At 27.2% G+C, this 22693-nt stretch overlaps 1 protein-coding gene across 1 annotated transcript in view; it reads left to right on the forward strand.

Moving 5' to 3' along the window:
* Positions 1-20600, forward strand: part of LOC129607658 (protein pellino) — a 38662-nt gene extending 18062 nt beyond the window's left edge. Inside the window, exons 4-9 of the mRNA XM_055518801.1 lie at positions 18792-18983; positions 19138-19326; positions 19423-19521; positions 19625-19778; positions 19914-20091; positions 20192-20600. Of these exons, the coding sequence (XP_055374776.1) occupies positions 18792-18983; positions 19138-19326; positions 19423-19521; positions 19625-19778; positions 19914-20091; positions 20192-20318 (939 nt within the window). The 3' untranslated portion in view covers positions 20319-20600. The remainder of the gene's footprint in view (positions 1-18791; positions 18984-19137; positions 19327-19422; positions 19522-19624; positions 19779-19913; positions 20092-20191) is intronic.
* The last annotated feature ends 2093 nt before the right edge of the window (positions 20601-22693 follow it).

Genomic DNA, 22693 nt, shown 5'->3' on the forward strand with positions numbered 1-22693 from the left:
GAATTCCTCATATTAAAGCAATGAACATATAACTTTTTTGGAAAGATCAGGGCTCGAGAACTGATTTGCGGGCCGATTTTACATTTTTCACCATATCCACAGAACAAATTGATGGAATTTCTTGAAATTTGATATTTGAGTTCTGGTTGTTACCGAAACTAACTGGTGAGCATTTCAAGGAATTCGAGTAGCACAAAGCGAAACTCTACTAAGAGCCAAATTTACATTTTTCTAGGTATGTTAACTATAAGCTTACTAATGTCCTAAAAATTGAAAAGAAGTATTTAACAAACATTTTTATAATATTCTGTAACACTTTCATTTAACTAGACAATACACAATGCGGTCGGTTATGTGCTGACCACATCAGATTTTTTTTTTTTGCTTTGTGTTAGTTTTAGCCATTGTTCGACATTTATTTTTCGAATAAGATGCATCTATTCAATTTTAAAAATAATAGCATTGCATTCTTCTTTTCTCTTTCTCGGGATTATCGTTTTGTGCTTTACAAAAAGAAAAAAATTACATAAAAAAAAGCGGAAAGGCTGTTACAACAAAAAAAAAATTACGTTGGTTTTTGCTTTGCGCAGGTACTCTGAGTTTTAACATTTCTTTTCAACAGTTAAATAAATATTAAGGAAAATACAATAGTTTTGCAATGTATTTTTGATAGCTACATATTGTTGTACACTTTTTATTGTAAGTTTTTTATGTCCAAATTTTTTTTTGAAATATTCAAGATTTTAGAGGTATATCAAAAGAAATTTATAAACAATTTCATTTTTTACTTACTTGAAAAAAACCACAATTTTTGAATTTTTACTACAAAAAATTTTTTTAAGTAAGAATTTTATACACACGTACACATACATATGCATTTGCATAATTAGGATATACAGGTTAGGATTTTTTGATTTTTGTTCTGAATCTTATTAAAAAAAAAAAACTAAATTTAGAAGAAAAACTATTCTGATTATGACAGTTTTCATGCTAGATCTCCAGTTTGCCGAATTTTCACACAATGGAATTTTTTATATACTTATTAAAATTTCATATACTTTATAGTATGCCGATATACACTTATACTTTATTTCCTGTTAAATTTATTATACATATATTTATCAGATTACCGAGCTCAAAAAGTAAATCAAAAATAATTTCCAAATGTATGTGAAAATCGTTAGGTGGGCTTTCACCTAACGATTTTCATATACATCAATCAATCGTGAGGTGTGATGTAGGTGAAAATTGTTAAGTAGGCTCTGGATTCTACAATTGAATGCCTAACATTTCATTCAATTAAAAAAAAACGCATTAAAAAAAGGAAATTGAATTACAAATTTTAACGCTTAAACATTTCCTGTTTTCGAAATGGAAGGGTACTGAATTACAGAGAAAAATTTTTGATTTCAAAATTCAAAGCAGCTTTAATAATTCTTTTCTTTAATTATGAAAAATAAAAAGAAGTAATAATAATATTACTTGGAAGGTTTTTGAGAACATTATAAAAAAATTGAGAATAAGTGCTCAAAAGCTTAACAGAAAGGAAAAATAAGAAAAAATATTTCAGTTAAATTTTCATTATGCTAAAATAAAACTTCGGAATATAAATTATTCAACATTGCTTTAAAAAATTTTAGTAGTTCGAAAAACATCGGAAAATAATGTCCTGATAAATATGTATATATAACATTGGTTAAATGAACTTCTAGACTTATCGTGATTGAACTGTTGAGCTATCAGAAACGACTTTCACTAAAAATCCTTGAAAAAGGACGCTAAATTGATTGATAATCACGATGGGCAACATTATATTTAACATTTCAACATTTTAATTACTTTAAAATATTATGAATAATTATTTGTTAAAATTAATTAAGTAAAACATTTTGGGACTAATCAACTTTCTTAGCGCTACAAAATAAAAATTCAGATGCTATTAATTAAAAAGAAATTTTGTTCTTGTAAAATAAAGAAACTTTAAAAAATTATTTTATCGATTAATTTTTACCAAGTTTTTTTTTTGTATTATTTTCTTATGGTTGATTAAACGTTTTATTAAATTTTTCATAAATATTTAAATAATTTTCGAGTTCCTTATTATGATACGTGTATGGATATGTAATTCTTATTTACCAAATCACTTTCTTTGATATAATACAGTCGAGTATCGATTTTTATAAATGCGCCGTATTTTAGGTAAGTTAGAAATTAGTAAATGAGATAGTAGTAGATTTTAAACTGCAAATTAAAAAAAGTAAAATATCAATATAAGTAAAATTAATATCAATAAAAGTAAAATTAATACAATAGTATCAATTTTTGCCAAATCCATAAATTTATTTTCTACACTTTTGTGCAGTGTTTGAAGGAAATTCTAATAAATTTCACAATTTAAATTTTTATCCTTAAATATACAAATGGACATATCGCGATAAATAAGTTAATGGGGTAATATTTAATTTATAATATGTGTGATATTTAATACAGATTTGCTTTAATTTATTTATCATCCAACATAAAGGCTTATCACTTCAATATAAAATATTAAAATTACGAGTATTTGTATTTTTCAAATCCAATTTATATTGAAGTGATACTGTACGAAAAACTTTAACAAAAATTAAAAATCTTGTAAAGAACAAAAAACGATGTTTTTTTCATTGTTTATAAATTCCACTTGATTAACTAAGATTCTGCGCTGGAATAATTCCTTTTTTATATTTACTCTCTACCTTTGTATTACAACGAATTTTAAAATTTAATTCCAGTTCAATTCTTACATCAAAATATGTTTTAGATATTTTTTATGATATTCTAAGTTTATTTTGGTTTTAAAGGCATTAAAAAGCCACAAAATACAGAGAAAAAGGATTTCTCATTATTATGGGTTAGTTTCCCATTGACATAAATAATTCACATAATAAAATTTATCTACATATATCTCCCGTTTACTATATAATTTAAATGTGCAATATTCGGGATTCCACATTATTTTGTACATGTTAAACAATTTTATTTTCACCTGAATCAAACAGTTTTTCAAAAATTTGATTGAAATTTTTGTTGCAATCAAAATAAAATTTTTCCATATAATCATTGCATAATTTTAGATGAAGTTTTTGGTTATTCTAGATTACATAATTTAAATTCCTTCTTTAATTATTTATTTACATTTTATCGTTACTTTGATTTATATATAATGTACCTTTGTGTTATGTGCACACTATATAGCTTTCCTTTTCTCTCAATTTAATGACGTTTGAAAATAAAGTTTTAATGAACTTCCAAAACAAAACCTTTTTTTATTACCTTTTTTCACACTTTTCCAAAAAAAACTTCTGCACTCTTTGAGAGGAATTGAGATATTGAGATTGAGGAACAGATTTGAGAGCTGTTTTGACTCTTAATTGTAATTTATAGACAATTATGCCATTAATTTGACTATCTATTGTAAATGAACTACAAAATTTTTTTTGAATTTCGCAAACGCTAAAAAGTTTGTGATATGCTTCTCCAATCACGGCACAGGCCAAATTGTATATTAAAAAGGAAAAATAGCCTTTAAAATTAACCGTTACCTAAAACACGTCTGTCTTTTTAATTTTTTGATATCACTTTTCTTATATAGACGGCAGCTTTTAGTAGTCTAAAGCAGCTTGTATGCGCTAATAAATAGCTTGTTTCGCTAGAAAAAAAGTTTTCTCCTCTAGTCCAATTCAACAATTATGTTAACGCTATTTTTATTACCGACCGTATTGTGTAAACAATAGGTAGGTTATGTGATGGCAACAAATTTTGCATATCGAGTTTTCGGTGGGAACGTACTTCTCCATAGTAGGGAAGTGTAAATAAACTATTTTTAGCAACCTGTCGGTCTGTCGGTCTGTCGGTCTGTGTGTGCACGCGTGTATCTCAAGTTCGGCTGAACCGATTTTGATGAAATTTTATATGTAAGTTTGTTTCCACCATGGCACGGATCGATCAACTTTTGGTATATATCAGGCATCGGGAACTGCACTTTTTAGCGGGCCGATTTTACATTTCTCACCATTTTGAAGAAAGTATTCAACCGATTTACTTGAAATTTCATATATAAGCTTTGCTCGATCATACGCAAAAATTCCTAACTTTTGGAAGAAATCAGGCATCAGCAACTGGGCGTTTACTACGGGCCAAATATACATTTTTGTGTATATAAAGAGAAATAATCAACCGATTTCATTGAAATTTAATACATGAATTCCTCGTATTAAAACAATGAACATGTAAATTTTTTGGAAAGATCAGGCATCGGCAACTAGACGTTTACTACGGGCCAAACATACACTTTTGTGTATATAAAGAGAAATAATCAACCGAGTTCATTGAAATTTAATATATGAATTCCTCATATTAAACCAATGAACATATAACTTTTTTGGAAAGATCAGGGCTCGAGAACTGATTTGCGGGCCGATTTTACATTTTTCACCATATCCACAGAACAAATTTATGGAATTTCTTGAAATTTGATATTTGAGTTCTGGTTGTTACCGAAACTAACTGGCGAGCATTTCAGGGAATTCGGGTAGCACAAAGCAAAACTCTACTAAGAGCCAAATTTACATTTTTCTAAGTATGTTAACTATAAGCTTACTAATGTCCTAAAAATTGGAACGAAGTATTTAACAGACATTTTTATAATATTCTGTAACACTTTCATTTAACTAGACAATACACAATGCGGTCGGTTATGTGCTGACCACATCAGATTTTTTTTTGATCTTCTGCTCAACCTAAATGTGTGCAATAAATATATATTTTGGTGCATTAATAAAAGTAATTTAGATAATGTAATAGATTGTTCAAGAAACGTGCCACAGGTTTGATTCAACTTTATTTTGTTTTAATTTCTGTTTTCTATTTCGTGTGAAGTGTCTATATATACATTTCTATATATGTGCTTTATTTATTATCGTACTAATCGTTTTTATACATATTATATGTATGTATGTGATTTAATCCAATATATTATGTGCTCTAATAAATACTTTCATAAAAGGGTGTTCTTTATATTCTAATGTCATGTAATAGAATTTTCTTTTTGGAGAAATCATGATTTCATGTCATAGAATAATTTTTAAGTTTTTAGAAGCGGTAAAAAGAAAGCTATTTCAATAAGAGGCGGGAAAAGGATGGGGTGCATTTATAGAAAAGTATATATATACATATGTACGCACATATATCCATAAGGAATTTCAAAAGACAAGAATTAGACTTTTATTTGTTTTAAAAAAAGTTGTGTTAATAACTACTTCGGGAGCAAAACTAGAACAAGTTAAAGTTTATTCAAAAAGGAAAAAAATAAAAATAATTTAGAAATTTTGGTTTTCTATTTTCTTCAATTTATTCGTTACAAGTATGATATAAACTTTCAATTTCTATATAGGGAACGAAATAATTTATCAGCCTGATTATGTATCTCGCTTAATTCGTAAAATTTTTCCAATTACTCATTTCCAATTACTCAAAATTTTTTCATTGCTTTTAAAATATCGACTGAACTTGCCACCTTTAACCTTAAAGTCAATGAATGGTGACTCATATGGTTTAAAAATTTAAATGGTTCAAATAGTTTTAATGAACTGAAACGAGTTTTTTAATTTCTTAAGTTTTCAAACCAACATTACATCAAACCAGAACGCAAACATCGATAAGAGCCTACCATTTCTTGTTTTTCCTTTTTTCGCTATTATGAATGACGTAGAAGGATTTGAGATAATATTTCTAGATGAGTTCTAAGTTTAAAAAAATAAAGTTGGGTCAAACCAATGGTTTGTATTGTAGCACTTTTCCCTTCAACAAGTGAAAATTCTGCTTTTAAATACAGTCTATGTATACCTATCACACTATAAAAATTATTTTCATTCATATACAAAACTATTACTAGGATTGCATATATTTAGGATGACGCATACTCGTATATGCAGTCTTTGAAATAAAGCAAAAATTAACATAAAAAGGGGTTAACATAATGCTCGATTTTAAGGGTTAATTGTGTGAGTTAAGAAAAATAATTATATTTTTTAGTGTCATGGAATTTACCGTTAGCTTTTTGAGTTTATAAAAATTTGGAAAAGCTTGCGGTTTCGGAAATATAGGGTGTCAAAAATTCAAATTTTACGATTTTCAAGAGGTGATAACTTGAGAGGGGGTGGAGATGGAAAAAAAATTTCTTCTAACGAAATGAACTACTTGTTAATGTCTAAAAGCCCCTAAAAGTTCAAAGTTCTAGAATATAGGATCTAGAAGAAAAACGACATCAAAAATTTGGAAAAAAAGGACTTTAGGTAACGGTAAATTTCAACGGCCATTTTGTTTTTCTAAAGTTTAACTATAGTATACTGCGCTAGGGGAAGCAAGCCGCTGCCTTTTTGCGTTTGCGAAATTTCAAAAATGCTTATGGTTTCATTGCAACAAATATTTAAAAAAGGCCACTTTTAGGGTTTTGGGGGGGTATAACTTCTAGAGGGGGGGAGATAGGTAAAAATTTTGTTCTACGAAAATAAGTTTCTAGTAAAGATCTATGTATATATAAAATTTCAGCTTTCTATCTTCAAGGGTGTAGAAGTTTTGTAAACAGACACACGGACAGACGGACGGACGGACGGACGGACGGACGGACGGACGGACGGACAGACGGACGGACGGACGGACGGACAGACGGACGGACGGACGGACGGACGGACGGACGGACGGACGGACGGACGGACGGACGGACGGACGGACGGACGGACGGACGGACGGACGGACGGACAGAGTGAAACTAATAAGCACTTTTTTCAAAAAATTTTTTGGAAAAGTGCTAAAAACAAGATATGAAATACGAAAAATTCTTCTCACTTGAAACTTACCTTATACAAACTATTCACTCGCTTTTTTCTTATACGGCGAATCAAAAGCGGGATATGCATAGAATCCAGCAAAAAAATTTGTTTGAGAATTTGTTTAAACCTTGCTACTCTTTCCTATAAAAATAAATGGTAAAATATAGAAAAAAAATAATCAAATTTATACTAAGACATAATATATTAAAACTAAAACAACGATTTTAGAATACAATCGTAAATTAAGGACTCAATGTATTGCAAATCCAAGTTGAGGACTCAAAAAAAATTGCCAGGCACTCAGATTTATAATAAAATACAAAACAGAAAACTCTCAACAATCTTCTCTTTCCGAAATTTCGATAAACTCTACAGATATCTCAAACAATCGAGTTTCCTTTCATTTGTGTATATGAGATTATTGATTGAATTTATTTTAGTTTTTGGTAAATTAACTTGTTTGTTAAGGAAATTGCGAAGTGAGTTCAACAAAATTGTAAAAAATGGTGCTAACAGATGAATATTTAGAAATTATTACAAATGGAACAAGTTTCTCAATTCCAACCGATTCAGTATGAATGCTAAGATACCATCATAAGAACTTTACAGTGTTATATCATTATAAGCAGAGTTCTGTTTGAATATTTAATTTGGAGCAATAAAAATTAAATCTGGAGAATATGTTATAGAGTTCTTTACCTAAAAAATGAGTACAGTTTTTCTATGACTTCTTTTACTTACTCTTTTTCCAATATTTCAAATGTCAATAGCAATTATTTAATATGATCATGACTTTGTTTCTTCAATTTAAAATAGTGAAAAATATCTTAAAACGTTACATTGTGTCTTCATACGTATGTATAAATACTAGAAAAAAAAGTAATGCAATAATCGAAAAACAAAAGCAAGAAAAAAAAGCCTTTTTTAAAATATTCTAATACTTTTTCATTCTAAACATACGACTATACAAACACGGAAAGAACGGGAAAACCATTTTGCTTTATTATTTCACTTTTCTTTTCTTCGACTACATTATATACAATACGTTCATATGATGGCATTGTAGGGAAGTGTAGTAAACTATTCCATGGTAGCGAAGGTGATTGTATGACTTCACAATTTCGGCTTTGAGATGCCAACAATTTTGATTTAAATTTGAAAAATTTATATATGTAAGTATTTATTTTAACTATGTCACTAATTAATTTTTAGAATATGTCAGATTTTGGGAGAGGGACTTTTTACGGGCCGATTTTACATTTTTGATCATTTTTAAATTTCAACTGACTGAGAGAATTTCGTACGAGAACCCACTTCCTAATTTTAGCAGAAATCGCATGTCAGAGACTTCACTTTTACTATGGGTCAAATTTACATTTTTACTCTTATGAAGAGGACCGATCATAGCCAATTTCCTTGAAATTTAATACATAAATTCATGTGGTAAAGCGATGAGCATATAAATTTTTGGAAATATTAGGAAGCGATTTTACATTTTTATCATATTCGACGAATTAATTGACGAAATTTCTTCAAATTTAATAGTTGAATTCTGCTTGTTACTGGAAGTGCTTTCCAGTCAATTCGGATAGCACAAGATGAACCAAACATAAAGTTCTCTGAGTATATTAAAAAAAGGACATTTTGATATTCTTGTGCAATACTTTCGCTAAAGTAGTCAATACACTTTGCGGTTGATTATGTGCGGATCATATCAGATTTTTTTCTTTTGTTAACGATTGTTCCAGGCAAATATGGACTTTTTTCATAGAATTGAACTTTTCTTTAACACAAATTCATATTTAAACTCACCATTTTGTGTATAATAAAAATGATGTTTAAGGGTATGGATGGGAGGCAAAAAAAAAACTATCACAATAAAGAAAGGTAGAAAAGTCAGAAAATTTAAGAATATAGATTTCAAAAGCGTTTTTTAGCTACGCTTTTACAGTAGTATAATTTTTAAAAGTTGGTAAACTGGTGCTGGTAATTTTGTATTAAGAAATTTTTATATTGGTTAATAAAAATATTGTTTTTGTTTTTTTCTTTGTACAAGAATCTAAATAACCTTGAAAAACAGGGTGATATAACAAAGTATAAAAGAAGTTGCGGCTATATTCGCGTTTCTAAGTGATGTTATGTTCCCCATTGTTAGGATATGTAAGCATTTGTAAGCATATTTTCATTCAAAGTTTCTTAGATTTCTATTGGGCATTTATTTATTTTGATTTGCCAAAATTATATTCTCTTTGTCACGTTCGAAAACTGGCGTCGTTTTGATAACTATAAAAAATAAACATAACGTAATTACACAAAGTCAATAACTAAAAATGTCTCCTTTTCTTGATCATGTCACTTTTTTTAATTAACAATTTGAATGCTATGAGTTTTGTTTATATTTGTACTTTATAATTGAGAATTTAATTTGTATAAATTGTAAGTTTATTTTTAATAATTAAGAGTTGCGTAAAAACCATTAATCATTATAGTTTCTGGGTCTTAACTATATACATATAAGAATAATTTCATAACAAAAGGTAAAAATCATTCGTGCTTCAATTTCACCGATTATATTTAGTTGAAATATGTCTGATGAATGCAACTATCTAAGATTAACCTCTAACTACTTTATGCAAAATAAGTTTTTTTTTGTTCAATATGAGACGGTTCTTTTACTGTTAAACAAAAGTTTTTCGGCTTGTAGTACTGGACAAAAATCAACAATTTGCAAACTTCTCGTATTTACAAAATCTCTCACAATTTGCAAATTATAAAACAAAGGTTATATATTCGTCACTAATTGACAACTGGGAGAGCGAGAGATTTAAATTTAATATTTTTCCACTGTTCATGATATTATTTTCTTTTTATGTTATAGTACAAAAATAAAATAAACAGGACATGTGACTGTATTTAATTGGTTTAACACATGATGTTCTTCTACAAAAAAATTAAGTTCGAATTTATATAACAATATGTGATTTGAATAATAAAAGCAAAATAAAGTTGAGTCAAAGCAAAGTAAAGTTGAGGTTTGTACTCGTATTGTAGCACTTTTCCCTTCAACAAGTAAAAATTCTGCTTTTAAATGCAGTCTATGTATATCTATCTCACTATTAAAAATATTTTCATTCATATACGATACTCTTTCTAGGATTGCGTATATTTAGGATGAACGATTTATGCAATTTTTGAAATAAAGCAAAAATTAGTATAAAGTGGGGTTAACATAATGCTCCATTTTAAGGGTTAATTGTGTTAGTTAAGAAAACTAATTATATTTTTCTAATGTCATTGAATTTACCGTTAGTTTTTTGCGTTTATAGAAATTTTAAAAAGCCTGCGGTTTCGGAAATATAAGGTGTCAAAAATTCAAATTTTACAAATTTCAAGAGGCGATAACTTGAGAGGGGGTGGAGATGGAAAAATTTTCTTCTAACAAAATGAACTATTTGTTAATGTCTAAAAGCTCCTAAAATTTCAAGCTTCTACAGGCTGGGGTCTAGAAGAAAAACGAAATCAAAAATTTGGAAAAAAAGGACTTTTGATAACGGTAAATTTGAACGGCCATTTTGTTTTTCTTAAGTTTAACTATAGTATACCGTGCCAGGGGAAGCAAGCCGCTGCCTTTCCGCGTTTGCAAAATTTCAAAAATGCTTATGGTTTTATTGCAACAAATAGTTAAAAATGGGCATTTTTAGGGTTTTAGGGGGGGTATAATTTCTAAAGGGGGGGGGGGGGAGATAGGTAAAAATTTTGTTCTACGGAAATAAGTTTCTAGTAAAGATCTATGTACGTATTAAATTTCAGCTTTCTATCTTCAAGGGTGTAAAAGTTTTGTAAACAAAAAAAGTGTCCACGGACGGACCGACGGACGGACAACGTGAAACTCATAAGCACTTTTTTTCAAAAATTTTTTGGAAAAGTGCTAAAAAACTAAAAGAAAAATTTCCTATGGATGTTAAAAGACGACTTTTCAATATTGCAAAAAATAAATTTTTCTTTAATTTAGAATTGATTTTATAATGCAAAGTTAAAAACGTCGGTAAGAATATCGAAAGAATTGATAATTTTTACCGACCGCATTGCATACAATAAGGAAGGTTATCTGATGACACCAAATTTCGATAGTCGAGTTTTTGGTCGAAATATACTTCCTACCACGGAGAAGCGTCGGTCTTTCGATATGTCGGTCGATTTTTGCAAGCGTGAACTTCAATTCGGTTGCGCCGAACGCATGCATATACTTCAATTCGGTTGCGCCGAATGCAAGCGTGTATTTCAATGATATTTTATGTATGAGTTTGCTTTGAGAGTGAGAAGGTTTGACAAACTTTGACATGCCTCGGAAACTGGAATTTTTTACGGAACGATTTTAAATTTTAGATTATTTTTAGGAAGATATTAAATGGAGTAACATAAAATTTTATACATAAGCTTTGCTTGACGGTACAAGAAACCACAAAATTTTTGAAAAAACCACGCAACTGGCAGCAACTGGCCTTTTACTACAGGCCAAATTTACATTTTTGCGCATATGAAGAGAAATAATCATCCAATTTGCGTGAAATTTAATATTTAAATTCAGGGTGTGAAAACAGTGAATTTATAAATTTTTTTTTGGAATATCTTAAACTGCACTTTCGCTAGGGCCGAATTTTGGAATATCATAAACTGCACTTTCACTGGACAGAAATCTTATATTTTTTATCATATACATATAAAGATTACGTCCTTGACGGAATTGGTTGAAATTTAATGTTTGGGTTTTGTTTGGTACCTGATATAAATGACTTGCTTACTAGCGTCCTTAAAATTTGAAAGAAGTGTTTAAAAGACATTTCTATAATTTTGTGCAACATTTTTGATAAATTAGACAATATATATTGCGGTCCGGTATGTGCTGATCACATCAAATTTTGTTTATTAACTTATGCCATTCAAAATTGTTTTAAAACTGCATATGTATAAGTTATAGTATGAAAACCTATCTAGTATGTTGGTTTTTGCTCAAAAATAAAAAAAAATAATTAATTGTTGTTCTCCTGCAACTAGTTATTTCTATGAACCTTTATTTTAACTTTACTTTTAAACTCATTTTAAACTTTAATTGTTGATGGTCTTATAAATTATGCCATAAGTTATCAACAAATCAAGTGAGGAATACGGATTATAGAATTGACTAATAAACTAAACATTTGATTTAAAATTAGTGGACTCATTTATTTGAAGTTGCGTGCAGGGCGCTAAACAAGATTGAACCTGGTTCATCTATACATAAAAATTTACGTGAAATTTATGTTTAATATTTAACTAAAGAATGTAAAAACATATTTGTTTTGTAATTTGTTATAAACTAATGTACATATATACATACATATACATATGTATGCATGTATGAATATACCGATGTTTCTCTTAAATTTTGGCTTTTATTGTTTCATAAATCTGGTTCTCGCAAATTTTTGTTTCTATTTATTAAACTCAATCAACTATACACACATCGTATATAATGTGCATTTTGAGGATATAAAAATGTCTATATCATAATTTATACATATATATGTATATAGTACGTATATGAAAAAGGCTTTAGGAGAATTTGCATTATGCTTTGAGAAGCGTAATAACCTAGAAATAAAAAAGCAAAATATAAAAGCTGATGAAAATATCATGAAAATTTTATTTAAAGTGTTGAACAAAATTTACGATCCTTTTCACAACATTTTTTTCTATGTTTAGTTTTGTTGTTCTTCTTATTAGGATGAAAGTTTCTTATTCGATTTCTTCTTTCTTGTTTTTGTTATATAAAAAGTGTGAAAGTTTACAAATGACAAAATATTAAGGCATGACAAAAAAAAACACAAAAATTATAATTTCAAAGCAGAATACAAAAAGAAGTCTTTATGAAAAAAAAATTAGAGCAGTCGCCATTTCCCCTAAAAAAAAAAACAAAAAATAATTTATTTGAAATACAAAATTTATATAAATTAATTTTCGACTAAAAAAGATCATAAAAAATTTGTGAACATAAAAAATTAAATTTCAATATTTTTGTTTTTAAAAATTCAATTTTCATTTCCCTTAAATGACTTTAAAAAACTTTAAAAATTAATGTAACTTAACATTTGCAAGCGATTGAATACTCGTAATAAAACATTAAAAAAAATACATTTGACTGTGTAAATACTGTGACACCCATGTAGTTTTTGTGAAATTTCGTAGGTTATGGAAGTCGATATGGAAATTCGATCCTTAATTGTTATTTATACTATTGCACTTGAATAAATTTTCTTGTACCATCTCAATTTTTCAGCGGTTTGTTTAAGTTATTTAAAGGCTGTAGCATAAATTTCAAATAAATACATCTGGTTATACTAATTTACCTATTTAGTGCTTCTTTTATATTTTTTCGGTTTGTAAGAGCCCAATACTCTTTTAAACTACAGTATAACTTAAATCTACTACAGGTGATAATATTAGGTTTGATGATGATGCAAAGACAAATTTACATTTTTCTTTGGAATAGATGGGTTTAAAGAGTTACTGATAAAGAAAATATAAAATACAGACATTATTGCAGACATAATATTTATAATATCCTTTTTAACAAATTCAAAAACAATTTTTTCTCCTTACCAACTTTTAGTTTTATTGAAAACCTTTTCTCTTTTGTTTTTTGAAAGAAATAAAAAAATACTAACTTGTAAATACTTAACGTATGTTCCGTACTTTAACTCCTTTCGACAAAAAAAATATTAGATTTTAAAAGTGACAGTACAAAATATATTTGAAAAATCAAAAAAATATATTAATATTTTCATTGATAATTATTTTAAAATTTAAAAAAAAGCGGAAAAACAACAAGCACATCCTTCGCCTTCAACGTTTTATATGTTACTGAAAGCATTTCATTATTTTTAAGTGAACAGCTTTTTTTTCTCATAGGGTAAGTTAACTCAAGATATGGGGAGTAACTGTGGTGTCAAGTTGAAAATATAATTAATGAAAGATAATTCTTAAATATTGATATAAATACATAGTAAAGAAAAAATTTGAAGAGGGAATTAGAAAATAATATCTAAAGTACAATCAAATATTATTTGTTAAATACAAATTTTATATAAACTTCAAAATTTTACCTCTATTTTTATTTGAAAAAATATTAAAAACTTATTGTCATTTATATCGATTACCTAAGAAAAAAAAATATTTAAAATGTTTGGAAAAAACAATCATATATTTTTATGACCGGATTTGAATATTTTTTTATTTTTGAAATAAATGGTATTTTACCAAATGACTCAAAAATTCCCACTGTAAAATAACAGGTATTTTAAAATTTTTGTTCAGGTATTTTAAAATTCTTTCCGTTTAGAATTAAGATAGGTCATACATACACATGCAGGGACATTTTATAAATAAATTGCTCTTGTTTACCTGCTAATAAAATATGAAAAAAGAGCACAGCAAAATTTTTGAAGCACTCAATATAACATGTTTGAAATAGTTTTAAAATAATTATTTAAAAAAAATTTATTGGAAGTAGGTACATACATATTTATTTATAATAACTTAAAAACTAACTGAAATTATTTGAAACAATTTTATAAGTAACGTATAAATAACCGAAATGAGATATTTCAAATTGTTGAAATGTGTCAACCTATATTACTTTTACTAACATTTTTGTTAGCCGACACTACTCAACTTACCTTATTGGGAAATACAAAATGTGCATAAAAAATCATACATCCTTCCTCATTAACATTTGAAACCATACTGAAATATGAATTTGAAATTTTTTTTCATTTTTTCTTTCTTCGTACCTTTCTTTCTTTTTCGTGCAATAGAATTTAAATGGGAAGCTTTTTGAAAAATGTGTATAATATCCTGAAATTTTTTAAAATATTAATCTCTTTTTTACTTAAAAAAAAAGAAAAAAATAATAAAAAATATGACACGATCAGTGTCATTTAAAGAAATAAAGTTGGGTCAAACCAATGGTTTGTATTGTAGCACTTTTCCCTTCAACAAGTGAAAATACTGCTTTTAAAAATCTATGTATATCCACCACACTATTAAAATTATTTTCATTCATAAACGAAACTATTTCTAGGATTGCATATATTTAGGATGAACGATTTATGCAGTCTTTGAAATAGATAAAAATTAATATAAAGAGGGGTTAACATAATGCTCGATTTTAAGAATTAATTGTGTGAGTTAAGAAAAGTAATTATATTTTTTAATGTCATGGAATTTACCGTTAGCTTTTTGCGTTTATAGAAATTTGAAAAAGCTTGAGGTTTCGGAAATATAAGGTGTCAAAAATTCAAATTTTACGAATTTCAAGAGGCGATAACTTGAGAGGGGGTAGAGATGGAAAAAAATTTTCTTCTAACGAAATAAACTATTTGTTAATGTCTAAAAGCTCCTAAAATTTCAAGCTTCTGCAGGCTAGGGTATAGGAGAAAAACGGTTTAACTAAGGTTTAACTATAGTATACCGCGCTAGGGAAAGCCAGCCGCTGCCTTTCTGCGTTTGCAAAATTTCAAAAATGCTTATGGTTTCATTGCAACAAATAGTTAAAATGGGCCATTTTTAGGGCTTTGGGGGGGTATAACTTCTAGAGGGGGGGAGATAGATAAAAATTTTGTTCTACGAAAATAAGTTTCTAGTAAAGATCTATGCACGTATTAAATTTCAGCTTTCTATCTTTAAGAATGTAGAAGTTTTGTAAACAGACACACGGACAGACGGACGGACGGACGGACGGACAGAGTGAAACTAATAAGCACTTTTTTTCAAAAAATTTTTGGAAAAGTGCTAAAAAACTAACAACGAAGCCAAAAATTCGTAATATTTCGTAAAAAAAATTGAGTATTGGGACTTGTTAGATATAAAGACATTAGGTTGACGTATGTCTATCTTGTGGTGATTACAACTTGACCTAAATTTTTTTTGTGCTTTTGTTTTTCCACTAAGTTACTTTGTGCTGTAAACCCATAAATTTATCATGCTATATCTCATAACTTTGTTGTGAACGAAAGCACTCTCTGCATGAATACCAGTTATAAACTTTGTTAAGAAAATTTATAATTAAAAAACTCTTTTATAGTTCATTAGAAAACTATTAAATGTTGTTGTAGATTTCGGAAAAATTTATATGAGAAATGAGAACACAATTGACATCTGTCAGTTTTTTTGCTAATATCTACATATGCAGTTATGGTTATCACAAAAATTCCATTAGAATTTTTACTATTCTTGTTGCCATAAATAGAATCAGAATTTTTAACAAATTTTGCACGTCGAATGTGAAATAAATTATTTTTGAAGAGATGTTTCTTTGTCTGTCAGTCTGTTGTTAGATGTTCAGTTGGCTGTCTGTTTATTATATTCCAAGTTTTGTAAAAAAATTGTCACGAAAACTTATATGTGAGTTTACTTCGAGGATGATTATATCAACCTAGCTTTTTGCGTTTATAGAAATTTGAAAAAGCCTGCGGTTTCGGAAATATATGGTGTCAAAATACTAAATTTTACAAATTTCAAGAAGCGACAACTTGAGAGTCTAAAAGCTGCTAAAATTTCAGGCTCCCACAACCTGGGGTCTAGAGGTAAATTTGAACGGCCATTTTGTTTTTTTAAAGTTTAACTATAGTATGACGCGATAGGAGAAGCAAGCCATTGCCTTTGTGTGTTTACAATACATTAAAAATGCTTATGGTTTCACTGCAATAAATAGTTAACAAATGGCATTTTTAGAGATTTGGTGAGGTATAACTTCTAGAGGGGGGGAAGTAAAATTTTTCTTCTCCGGAAATAAGTTTCTAGTAAAGATCTATGAGCATATTAAATTTCAGGACGGACAGAGTAAAACTAATAATCACTTTTTTCAAAAATTTTTTGGAAAAGTACTAAAAAAAAAAAAAATAAATGCTATACGTATTTAGAAAATCTTTTTTTTTCACTTTAAATCAGCTTAACTGTTCAAAAAATTAATTTTATATTAGAAAAGTACATTTTTGAATTTAGCGCGAAATATTTATTTGTAAAACATCAAATTTAAAAGTAAATTAATAATTTTAAATGCTTCGTGTCACCACTGCGCATTGTAGAATATGTGTATATGTATATGTATTTTAAACTCATATGTGCCTATATATGCCTATAATATTTACAAAATTTTTGAATTAGTGGAAGTGAATATGTTATTACATACATCCATATAATATAACATATGTGTATATATATATATATATATGTGTATGTATATGTATTCTTAAATGTATGTATATTCGAATAAACGGATTTCGTCTGTAAAAACAAAACAATAAAACCGATAATGTTCAAAGAAACAGTAAAAAAAAGTTGATTTGTGAAAACTTTATAATTTGTTTGATCTTATTATTTTAATATCCGATATGTTGTAATTTCTTCATAATGGTGGAAAAAAATTTCTTGTTCTGGTATAGGGCTAAAAATTTTCAGAATCTTAAAAATCTGTGGTAAAAAAATCTGATGTGACCAGCACATAACCGACCGCAACGTGTATTTTCTAGTTGAGTGAATGTGTTACAGAATATTATAAAAATATCTGTTAAATATTTATTTCCAATTTTTAGGACATTAGTAAGCTTATAGTTGACATACCTAGAAAAATTTAAATTTGGCTCTTAGTAGAGTGCTTTGTCTCCGAATTCCCTGAAATGCTCGCCAGTTAGTTTCAGTATCAACCAGAACTCAAATATCAAATTTCAAGCAATTCCATCGATTCGTTCCGTAGATATGGTGAAAAATATAAAATCGGCCCACATATCAGTTTTCGACGCCTGATCTTTCCAAAAAATTTATATGTTCATTGTTTTAATACAGAGAATTTAAATATTAAATTTCAATGAAATTGGTTGATTATTTCTCTTTATAAACGAAAAAATGTATATTTGGCCCGATTTTTTCCAAAAGTTAGGAGGTTTCGCGGACAGTCGAGTTGAGCATATATATGAAATTTCAAGTAAATCGGTTGAATGTTTTCTTCAAAATGTTCAAAAATGTAAAACAGGCCCGCTAAAAAGTGCAGTTCCCGACAGTTGATTGAAATTTCAGTTGATGAAATTTTATATGTAAGTGGAAATACACTTACATATAAAATTTCATCAAAATCGGTTCAGCCGAACTTGAGATATCGACAGACCGACAGGTTGCTAAAAATAGTTTATTTACTAGCTATTGTTTACACAATACGGTCGGTAAAAATATATTACTCGAAGGTACTTGTGAACGCGGAAACTTAATCAAGATAATTATTGGACCTAAAAAATGTTGAGAAGAAATTTACATACTCTTTGTACATACATATTGTCTTTGAAATAGCTTAATGGTCTTTTACGAATTTTCGATGTATTATATTCGAAATTTCAACTCTTACAACACAATAAATTTTCAATAATTTTTTATTTGTTTTTATTGTCTTCCTAATTATTTTATACATATACATTATGCTTAATTGAAATTATATAAAATTTATGCATTTTATGCTTAAATATCACAGAAGTTTTAAGTTATCTGAATAATTTTTTCAGGGAAAATTAAACTCACATACAAATGGTCTTGAATTTTGAATTTTGAAATGAAATTGAGAAATTTAACCCATTCATTTTCTCTACTGAAGTGAAAGAGAACATCGCAATTAGGCTTAGTTATTTTATTGTTTTATGTGAAGGTATGCCTATGCCTTAAAATGATATTTACTATTCGAGTTCAAATAAGAATAGAAAAAGCGGATTAAGGAAAGTTTATTTTCTCTATTTGTTGATTAACCAGCAGAAAATTTTAAGTTTTAGCTATAGATTAAACAAATAAATAAACTAATTTTTTAAAATAAAAGTAAATTAATTGGGGTTTTTTTTATATTAGGTTGGAAGATCATCTGAATCCCCAATAGACTTTGTAGTAATGGATACTTTGCCCGGCGATAAAAAAGATGCAAAAGTAATGCAAAGTACAATATCACGTTTTGCATGTAGAATATTAGTCAACAGATGTGAAGCATCTAAAGCAAGAATATATGCAGCAGGTTTTGATTCTAGCAGAAATATATTTTTAGGTGTAAGTAATAAATATCCTTCATCATGTACATATTTAATTTGATTCTTTCTATTGTTTGTGGTCTGAATCATATTTCAATTCCAAAAATTTTAATCTTTTAATTAATACGCAACTTATAAAACCGTGCTCTTCATAATTTAAATTAATTTTCTAGGAAAAAGCTACAAAATGGCAAGATAATGTTGAAATAGATGGTCTTACCACAAACGGTGTGTTAATTATGCATCCAAAAGGTGATTTCTGTGGAGGTAACGCTAAATGTGGTTTATGGCGTGAATGTTCTGTCGGTGGTGATGTATTTGGCCTTAGAGAATCAAGATCTGCACAACAAAAAGGACAACCAGTAAGTATACAATTTTCTATTTACGTGAAATTTGTATTTCGAGAAAAAAAAATAAGTAAATATTTTTTTTTAATAATTATTTGCTTTTATTTTTAGATATATGAAGAATCAAATGTTCTGCAAGATGGCACATTAATTGATTTATGTGGTGCTACATTGTTATGGAGATCAGCTGAAGGATTAGTGCACACACCTGTAATTATGCACCGGCTTTTAAAATTTTATTCATATTTTTAATTTTTCTGTTGTTAGTCTTAAACATAACTATTCTTTTTACATTTTTCATATCATTTTAAAGACAAAACGTGATTTGGAAAAATTAATTGATGATATAAATGCTGGAAGGCCTCAATGTCCGGTTGGCCTAAATACTTTAGTAATACCACGTAAAGTCAGTTTAGGTGAACAATGTAATCAACCTTATGTTTATCTTAATTGTGGACATGTACAAGGTAAAATAAAATAATTATGTAAGAAATCGTAAATTATAATTTAAGTTTTTGAATAATTATAATAAAATTATAATTTAAGTTTTTCAAATTAAAACTGTTGTACAATATAAACTTGTTTTTATTTTTTCCTATTAGGTCAACATGAGTGGGGTCAAGATAAATCGACAGGAGCTAGAAGATGTCCAATGTGCTTAGAATTAGGTCCAGCTGTAACATTATGTATGGGTCTTGAACCAGCATTTTACGTTGACTCAGGACCACCAACATATGCATTTAATCCATGTGGTCATATGGCGACGGAAAAAACAGTCAAGTTAGTTAAATTTTCGGTTACTAAAATATTTTTGACCACGAATTACCGCAATGCACAATAATATATGAAATAACTTTTATAATTAAAATTCTTATTTTAGATATTGGGCAAATGTAGATATACCACATGGTACAAATGGATTTCAAGCAGTTTGTCCATTTTGTGCAACGCCGTTAGAAGGTGCTCCTGGCTATATAAAATTAATTTTCCAAGATAATTTAGATTAAAATAATTATAAATATTAGATTGTAGAAATATTAAAAAAGATATATATATATATATATGTATATATATATATATATATATATATATATATATATAAATAAGTATGTGTTACTGCAAAAATGGCTATAATGTGAAATTTATTTTTCAAGATGCTTTATATTTTGTTTAACATATCTTAGTATGTGTGTTTACAAATTCACATTTCTATTTTTTAAATTACCACAAACTATTTAAAATAATATGTATGTTGGAATTTGAAACAAAAAGTATTAGTGAAAATTTTGAACTTTTGGTTCTTAAAATCTACATTTAGAAATATTTGTGTTTTTTGAAAAAATAACAAAATAAAAATATGTTTTTTGTGGTATTGCAAAAATTTTTTTGTACACTAAGAAAAAAAATATTTATTAAAAAAATATTACTTTTGCAATGAAATGGTTTTGATTTTTCAATTTTTCATTCTATTGATTGCGAATCACTTATAGTGTGTACATTTTGCGAATAATTTGTAACTGTATACAAATTACATTATTTTCAATCTAATTAAAGAAAAAAATATCGAAACTTCAGATAAATTTAATCGCTTTTCCTGTGACATATGCATATATATATATATATATATATATATATATTTATATATATATGAATATAATATAAGTACACGAAAACTAATAATAAATAAAAATCGAACTTAATTTGTCAAAACAAAAAAAGGTCTATCCAAATAGGAGTAAACACAAACTTATGTAATACATATATGTATGCGTAAATATATATATAAATAAATATATAAATAAAAATATTATTTATTTATATATATATGTAAATTTAATATGTATATCCTTTTTATTTCCTTAATGTATAATGTATAAAGTAAGTTCAGAAACAAAGTTTGTCTTGCGGAAAAAAACAGAAAACAAAATATGTATGAAACAAATAGTATTCTTTAAAACTGTTTGTTTAAAACAATTAAGTAATATACGAATGTATACTCGTACATCTTAGCAAAATATTAAAATTATATTGAATGTAATGAACAATGTCGATTTACTATTTTGACTCAATAATATATTAATACACACACACTTTACAAAAGTATTAAAAACTAAAACACGAAATAAAACTACAAAACAAATAAAACATAATGCTAAATACATAAATATTTACTGTGCTATAAAAATATAACTTGAGTCCTCCTTCAACATTATCAAGTAAATTTTTAACATTTTGTTATTCTTAAATGCAACCAAATCTATTGGCCTATACAAAATTGTGTTGCTTTTGTAATAATGCTTATACTAAAGATATAAAATCATGCTTTAAAATTTTCTTTTGATGTAAAAAATGTACAATTATATACAATATAACCAAATTTTTGTTAAGAAAATTATGGGGTCTTTAAGAAAATTTTATTTTATTAAGTTTTATTTTTGCCTTCTGTCATTCAATTCTAAAAGTGTTTAGTTAATTTTTGAGAAAGTAATTTGTTTCAAATTCTGTTATTTTGTTATTATGGAAAAGGAACAAAACATTTACTTACCATTATATAGATAATTTTTACACAACAATTGGTACTTATAGTATTTAAGTAGTTAACCAACGAAATTAATATTTTTTCCTATTAGATGAATAAATTATTAAAGGTTATTTAAACATTTTTGCAAAATGTTTAAATTAAAAGTTTAATTTTTTTTATGATTTTAAACTATTAAGAACCAACTTGATTGTTAATGTTTTTTGAAAATGATATCGGGCTTTATGCATTTACATTTATTTTATTATTTTAATTTACATTTTAGCCATTTATTAGGTAATATAAATTTTTTTATCTGTTCAAAACTATTATTCGTAATCATTCATCAGGTATTCAAAACTGCAAAATTTCACTGTGTAAAAATGAATATCAGTCATTGAAAATTAAATAAAAAATTATTTTGTTGTGGATAAATAATTTCGAAAAGATTGGCGTTTGAGTTGCATTTAAAATAAAATCTGTTGGAAATTTGAACAAGAAATCGTGAGAACCTACAAAAGAAAAACTTTTTATTATCAATTAAATGTAAAAACTATAATTATAAAAAACAATGTCGAAAAACAATTAAACAAATGTTTATGTATAAAATATATTTTGATTAAAAATGTTATAACACATAAAATAGTTATTAAGAGATAATTTCGAGATTTATCTAAAAACCTTATTTGATTTTATTTTAATTAAAAACGAAACAAAAAAAAGATTGTGTATTTAACTCTTTCCATTCGAAATTTGTTTTATTTTATACCAAATATAGCAAAATCTATCGAAAATTATTCTAGTTAATTTTAAAAGTCTTTTCCTAATTTGCATTGTTTACTTTGCACTTTTAACTTTGTAATT

The sequence above is a fragment of the Condylostylus longicornis genome, unplaced genomic scaffold (assembly GCF_029603195.1).
Source record: "Condylostylus longicornis isolate FDR11 unplaced genomic scaffold, ASM2960319v2 ptg000004l, whole genome shotgun sequence".
NCBI lineage: Eukaryota > Metazoa > Arthropoda > Insecta > Diptera > Dolichopodidae > Condylostylus > Condylostylus longicornis.